Source organism: Centruroides sculpturatus, unplaced genomic scaffold, assembly GCF_000671375.1.
Source record: "Centruroides sculpturatus isolate CEXI.00-Female unplaced genomic scaffold, Cexi_2.0 scaffold965, whole genome shotgun sequence".
In the NCBI taxonomy this organism is placed as follows: domain Eukaryota; kingdom Metazoa; phylum Arthropoda; class Arachnida; order Scorpiones; family Buthidae; genus Centruroides; species Centruroides sculpturatus.
The window spans coordinates 205,039-212,798 of NW_019385207.1; the positions used below are offsets into that span (position 1 = coordinate 205,039).

Below are 7,760 nucleotides of genomic sequence, written 5' to 3' on the forward strand. Positions count from 1 at the left end.
GGAACCTCGGTATACGTCTGCTTTAGAATACGTCCAATTCGGAATACGTCCTGTTTGGACGAAACAAATTTTGCTCGGTATACGACTTTTGTTCGGTATACGACTTAATTCAACTATACGTGCCATCTATGAACAAGTAGCACTATCGGTATACTAGACCAGACTAGACGTTCGCAGTGCCACAGTTTATAACTTTGTTAAATTTCTTCTGATTTTAATTTGTAAGTAAAATTTTATTATTTTTATTAATGATGAATTGCAAAAAGGAAAATGAAAAGCAACAGAAAATTAAAAAAATTACTAGAATCACAATGGAACTGATAAAAGAAATTGTTGAGGAATATGAAGGTGGTATATGTGTTCGAGATTTAACTGTTGCATACCCTATTCCGAGAATGACGATATCGACAGTCACGAAAAATAAAGACATTATTAAATCTGCTAACATTGGGAAAGGAGTTAAATCAGTTTCTAAACAGAGATCGAAGACATTAGATCATGTTGAGAAATTGCTTTTGCTTTGGATAACTGAAAAACAGTGTGCTGGCGACATCGTATCAGAAGCAATTATTTGTGAGAAAGCTAAAAAGATACATGCTGATCTCACAAAGAATCAAGCAGGAACTAGCCAGGAAAGCAAGGTGTTTAAAGCCAGCCATTTTTTTTCATGAGAACGGATTAATCATTTTTACATTACTTCTTATGGGAAAGGTTGGTTTGGTATACGTCCAATTCAGTATAAGTCCAAACATTAGGAACAGATTAAGGTCGTATACCGAGGTTCCACTTTATATTGATCCAGATGAATACATTGTTAATATTAAAAAAAAATTTCCAAAATAAAATCAGTGAAAAATGAGCAATTATTTATTGTGACATTGTCACAATGCCATGCTGCAATTTTTCCATCCCATACACTTAACTTTAGTAGTGTTTTGCCCCTGTACCTCATACATTTTCTGTTAACAATGAAATCATGCCAGTCATGTATCTAACTCCATTTAGAAATTTTTGAATTGAAATAATGTGACTTCCAGCCCCAAGTGGAAGTTTGTATATACAGTAGAGCATTGATTATCTGAATGTTGATCTACCGAAACGTCAGTTAACAGAAAGCTTTCCAGTCGGCAAATTTAAATTTCCACTAGTGATGTGGCACTGCAATCTTTGGCTATGTCTTGGCCTACTCCAATATTATTTTTGTTAGTGTGTGTGTTTTAGCTGGCAGCACTGGCACGACACAGCACTGGAATTTTAACATGGGATAGGTTAATATATTTTTTCATACATAATCGGTTATCCGAAAAATCGATTTTCTGAACAACCTCAGTCCAGAATTGATTCAGATAATTGATGCTGTACTGTAGTAAATTGGGGCCTCATGCCCCTAAGCTTTCCATATCTGACTTTCTTGACTTTCATCTATCTAACAATGTTCTGGAGATTAAAGAAGGACAGACATGGATGACAGTGGGAATTTATAGGTCTACAATTTTTTAAATTGCAGCCCAATAAAAAATATTAATATTGTAATGGAGGTTATAGTTTTGCTTGTTTTTTCCCTATATTGTAAATCGTCATAATATAAATAAAACTAAAACTATGGATGCTGAATTTTAATCACTGTTTTTTTTTTTTGATGTGTTTGACTTGAAACAAGATTTCAATTTTAGCAATTTCTAATTAGAAATTAATAAAAAAATGCAGTTATAAAGAGACAGAACAATAGCAGAATCATGTTTAAATTTTCTACTTGATTTATGGAAAGTTTATATCTAGATTATTTTGAATAAACTAATAAGACATTTATAATAATCAATATTTTTTATTTTACTTTAAATAATTATTTTGAATAAAAATTTTCAAGAAGAAAAAAAATCTGTTTTATTAGGATTCAAAAAAATTAAAGAAGCCTGTAATGATTTTCAAATAGTAACAATCAAGTTTATAATTAATAATATCAATAACAATAATAAACAAAAGATCTATTAACATTAGATCTTAGTAGCAATATTAAATGCTCCATAGGTTGCCGACCACTGCTCTAGATATTATGTAGTCAGGAACTTGTTAAGCATATTATACTAACAGCACACAGCTAAGATAAAAATGTGTCAAACAGCTACTTAATTTTAACAATATTCAGTGTTGGTATCAAATACAGTGTGACTACAAGTACTTTATATGTGAGAATTCAATATAATGAGTTGTTTTCTTTTATCCTTCTTACTGATTTACATGACAAAATATTCAATAAAACAAGTGCCAAACCAATATTTCAAGAAAAAAAATTTTAATCCTTAGTGTGGAGAGATTAATATTTCCAAGCACTCTGATTTAGATATCTGCAAGTTTATCTCATTTTCATTCATGCTATGTCTTGTTTCACAAGACTCAGTATGAATGAAAATGAGTTGTTATGGGATGCTATGAGTCTAATGAGGTTGTGCAGTTTAGTGAACTTTGTTTCTATATTAAAAATTTTTATTGGTGATTATAATTTTATTTCTTAAAGACAATTTTACTCTATTTTACTTGTTTTTTATTTATTTATTGTATTAACAAACTTTTGTTTTTCTTACCAATGTATTATGTCTGATAACTTTCATACTTGCTTTTCTCATTTCGTAGCAGTAATATGAACAAGTTAAAGATGATTTATTTTATTTCATTTAGAATCATTAATTGATATGAGTGTTCTGTAATATTTTAATGTTCTTGGGTAACATGAGTAGGGTGATGAGTTATGCCAGAAATGCACAAATTATGACTGTAGGAAATAATGAAAGGCTTGTCCCTATTCATGATATTTTAAGGAACTGGAAAAAGGTGTGCTGTATTAAATTTAAATCATTACATTATAATAATAATCCTGTAAGACATGCATAAAATTAACCAAAATATATGACTTCATTATGTAATGAATTTTCTTATTGTAGCATATTTGGATATTTCTCAGCAGTTTTGCATAACTTATTACAGTTTTTATTGATCAATACAGTTTTATCTTAAACTATTTATATTTTCAACCTTAAATTAAAATTAATAATATGCCAATTTTTAGGCTGATATTAAACATTTGAATGATATAAATCAATCAATTGATAATCAACAACAAGAAGAACAAGGAATGTATCCTTATTTAACATCGCCACAACTTCTTCAGCTTGTGGATTGTTTATTAGAATCGCATAGATTTGCTAAATCCTTCAATTCAAATCATGAGCAACGAAACTTACTTTGGAAAGCTAGTGAGTATAATTTTTTGTTTATTTCAAATTAACTTTTAGTATGTCTAGTATGTATTGTGTGCATATATATGGTAGAGTGGTGTTTGATATTATCAAATAATCAACTAATGCAAAATTTTCCAATATTGAAGTCACAAAAATAAATATTGTTATTGATGTTTGATGTTAGGAATATCAAAATTCATATATTGTTTTACATTGCAACTTATTGCTCTTTGAAAACTACATTTACAAACTATTTAAAATAGGGTTGACAATTTTTAGAGTAACAAATTATGTACACAGTGTGAAAAAAAACACACATTTGAAAAAAGTAGTGAGAGAATGAAATCCTCCCTTTTACAAAGAAAGTTGAGAATATTTGTTTCTTTTCTTGGTGATGGTGATGATGATGGTGAGATAGCTGGATGGCTGAGGTAATTAAGGAGTCTTATATATTATCCAGTGATTTATGATTATGACAACAATCTATTAAAATTACAAAGGAAATACAGTAAACTGTTAACATTAGCAGCTGTAGGTTTTCATGAAGAATAATTGGTGGTTTTTTTTATGTAAAAACCAATAACTTGATAAAATTTTTATATAATAAGTTTTTCATTATATTGTTCAATATTACATGTATAATATGGTTATCAGTTTTTATTACATTATTATCTAATATACCTTTATTATTATTATTTAAACACTAAATGAATGTAATATTACGTATATCAGTTTAGAACAGTTTGTCTTCTTTCTGAACTTATTATATAATTTACTTAAATAGAATTGCAATAAAATTATTCAGGAGTAAATTTATAGAAATAAAATTAGATGGAAAAGTTTTTATATTGTGTCCAATCTTAACATTGTAAATTAATCATTTCTTTTAAATTACATAGCTTAGAATATTATTTTATACCATTGAAAAATAACCAAATGAGTTATGATTAAAATAATATATGGATGATCGGTTTCAACTTATTAAATTTATTTTGACTGTTGTTGTTAATTTAAAAAATTATAAAGTAGGTCATTTGTTTATTAATGCATGTTTTTGCACTAAAAGTATTATCATTTCTTTTAAATAATGAAATTGTTTACATAACTGTTTTGAAATTTTAGTACATCTCATTATTATATTGAATTATACTGTTTAAATCATTAAATTTTGTAAATTAATTTAAAAAAAGAATAATAACTAAATTATTTTATCTTCATTAAAATTTTAATTTGGATGTAGTTAAAATTTATAATTACTAATAAAATGTTGCTGATGATGATAAATTTGTTATTTTATTCTTTTTAAAATTATTAGAAATTTTATCATTTAAAAAATTGTATTTACTAATATTTTTTAATACATTTTTTTAATGATATAATTTGAAATTTGTTCAAATTTTTATTAAAGTTAAACATTTATATAATAAATTATGCACTTCAATTTGAATTATTTTATACAGGTTTTCGTGGAAATGTAAAACCAAATTTACTTACACAAGAATCACACAGTCTTGCCTGTACATTGAGGATATTATTTCGAATGTATACAGACGATTCAAGAAGAGATGCTTGGCCATTAGTTCAGAGGAAGTTAATAAGGTAATATACTTATTACTATTTTTAATTTATCAGAATATATAATTGTGAAATTTTCAATTGTGCTGTTGAAGGCATTACTGTTATTTTATTTTTTAGATGCTGTGTTATTCTCAGTTATGCATTATTATTTTTAATAAAAATGATTCCAGTTTGTCAAATAAAAGTTTATTTGACTTTCTGGGAATAATGAAAAAACAATGAATTTAAATACTGTGAATGCAAAAGTTGAAAAAATATTATTTTAACAAAAATTTATATTAAATATAAATTAGTTATAGTTATATCAAGATTNAAAGATTATATCTAGATTATTTTGAACAAACTAATAAGACATTTATAATAATTAATAATTTTCATCTAATGAAGCAAAAGAAAATTAGCACCAAAAATTGATTGGATAGTAAGAAATAAGATTTAAACCAGTTCTGTATTCATTATGGATGCCAACTTTTCATGAAACAATTACCTGTAATGCTCTCCTTTATGGAAATGGCTTTGTTTTTTACTGTATGTTGCTATATTTATTCTAACTCTGAAAATCATAATGAGAAAAAGTGTATTTTAGCAGAGATGGAAATAAATTAATTGATTTAGTTTACATTTCAATAATGAAATCAAATACGTGAATAATGTTATAATGTCTATAAGATTTTCTTATCTACATCAGAAAAAATTTATATAAATAACACAAACAGAATTAAATAAATCAAACATATGATAGAGAATGTTATAACAAAAAGAGAAATTAGTTTTTACAGTTTATAACAGCAATTTTTTCATCCCAAAAAAGCTAAGTGACAGTTATTAATGAACTAATCATTTTGCAGAAAAATTCTTATAAAAAGAAATAATTAGATTTAAAAAACAAATTAGATAACAGATGATTATAGAAAATGAATAGTTTTTCTGCAGCTTAGAACCCATAGGTATACTTAATAAAACATGGTTTATCAGAGTTTATGTTACAAGTTAGAGTAGTGGTTCTTAACTTATTTGGACTCATAGGACACTTCTACAATTATGTAAAGATTGTATGAGTCACACACTCCAGTGCAAGAGTTATTTATAGGCCCCACAAATAATACAGCACTGTGTCAGTTGTACATAACTAGATCCACTGCTGTGTGATATGTAGCTTATACAAAGTCCTGAAATGCAGTTGATAATGCATAGAATTATATTTTATTAATATCATTATATTTTAGTTTATTTTCAAATTTTCAAATTTGTTATTTTAATTTTTAAATTTATCTTTTGGTTGCCTGAATGACTTTATATCATGCTAATGTGCTATGCTATACCAGTTAGAACCATTGTCTTAGAATATTTACAATTAAAAATATGGAATTTATTTCACTGTCTACAAATAGGTACAGACAATAAATGGTTAATATAGTCTATAAATATTGTAAATATATAACATTACTTTTAACTAAAAATTTATACTATATTGCCATCATTATATATGTATTGTCTGAAGATGATGTAATAAGGTCACATTCATAGTTTTCAATGTCTGCAAATTGAGCTGAGTGAGATTTATGCTTACATCTAGAATTTATTTAATGTGTTTAAAAATAGAAGCAATGATATTGGGTTAGCACTAGTATGTAATACAAACACTTATGAAAAAGTTCAAGCTAAATGAGCTTTTTGATAAGTGTTTTTATTACATCTGAAATCTGTAGATATATAACATAGGTAATTGCAGTTTTAACATTGGATTTTTTTGATGTTGTTTAGAACTTTACTTATAAAAGACGAATCATGTATGGAATTATAAAATGTTACTTGACTAAGGCAGCAGCATAACTAAAGGGGGCAAAGGTGGGCATGTCTTCAAGCACCAATCTTGGGGTGTCAAAATGAGTCTATAGAAGATTTTGTAATTAACATTTAATCAAATGCCAGTATGAGATTTGCATTTGACACTAAAACTGTTTGGCATGGCCCTGGACTAAGGAATCAAAAGTGTCACTGTTTAAAACTAAGGATGAAATATTTTTATTTAGAATAGATCATTCATAATTGATAGAAGATAAAATTATAATTTAAAATTTTATTTCGTAATTATTAAAATGTAATAAAATAATAAAACAATTTATTTCCAAGGTTCAGAANTTAGCATGATTTAAATAAAACACCTTTCTTAATGTAATTTGGAAGTAAACAGTGATTGTGGCTCACTACCAAATAATTTTATAATCAAAGTATTTTGCATGCTGATATTGTAAAAACACAAATCACAATTCAGCACTGAAAACTGAATATTTATTTTACTTTCTGAATATAATTATTTGATTTGGTGAACAAAAAATCAAATAAGAAGTTATGAGTAAGAAAGTCTATCACTACCAGATTTTTGTTTTTTAAGTTAACAAATTCAAATTTCATTCATTTATTCCAACTGCCATATAATCATTAAGAAAAAAATGAAAATCTCTAAAATAAAATTTTAAAATTGGTTTTTTACATATGTATAATATTTAATATTGCATATTTTAGAATAAATTTTCTAATTTATTATTATTATTTTTTCTTTTTTGAATTTTGCTGAATACAAATTAATAAATACAGATTATAAACACAAGTTTAGTCTGTTTATGAAGAAAAAAAAATGGTGGTTTATAAAAGTTTAATAATGTAACTAATTTAATGTTTTTGCATCTAATCACAGTTTATCCTCAAAAGTCATTCTAAATCATCCCAACAGAAAATAAAAATGTTCTTTCCTTTATCCCATTGTTAAAAATTACAAATTACTTTCTAAATTTTGTTTTAAATTAATAAACAGTTAGAAATATGTAATTGTAAAAGCTGCAAATAATTACATTTAAATCTTAGTTATGTTTTATAATTAAATTACCGATTCAATTATATATATATACAGTATTTTCGTTTACGTTAATTTTACTTTATTTTTGT

At 25.9% G+C, this 7,760-nt stretch overlaps 1 protein-coding gene across 1 annotated transcript in view; it reads left to right on the top strand.

The window, feature by feature from the left end:
• Positions 1-4,854, top strand: part of LOC111636123 (brefeldin A-inhibited guanine nucleotide-exchange protein 1-like) — a 115,478-nt gene extending 110,624 nt beyond the window's left edge. Inside the window, exons 29-30 of the mRNA XM_023381298.1 lie at positions 3,065-3,251; positions 4,697-4,854. Coding sequence (XP_023237066.1) covers positions 3,065-3,251; positions 4,697-4,839 — 330 coding nt within the window. The 3' untranslated portion in view covers positions 4,840-4,854. The remainder of the gene's footprint in view (positions 1-3,064; positions 3,252-4,696) is intronic.
• The last annotated feature ends 2,906 nt before the right edge of the window (positions 4,855-7,760 follow it).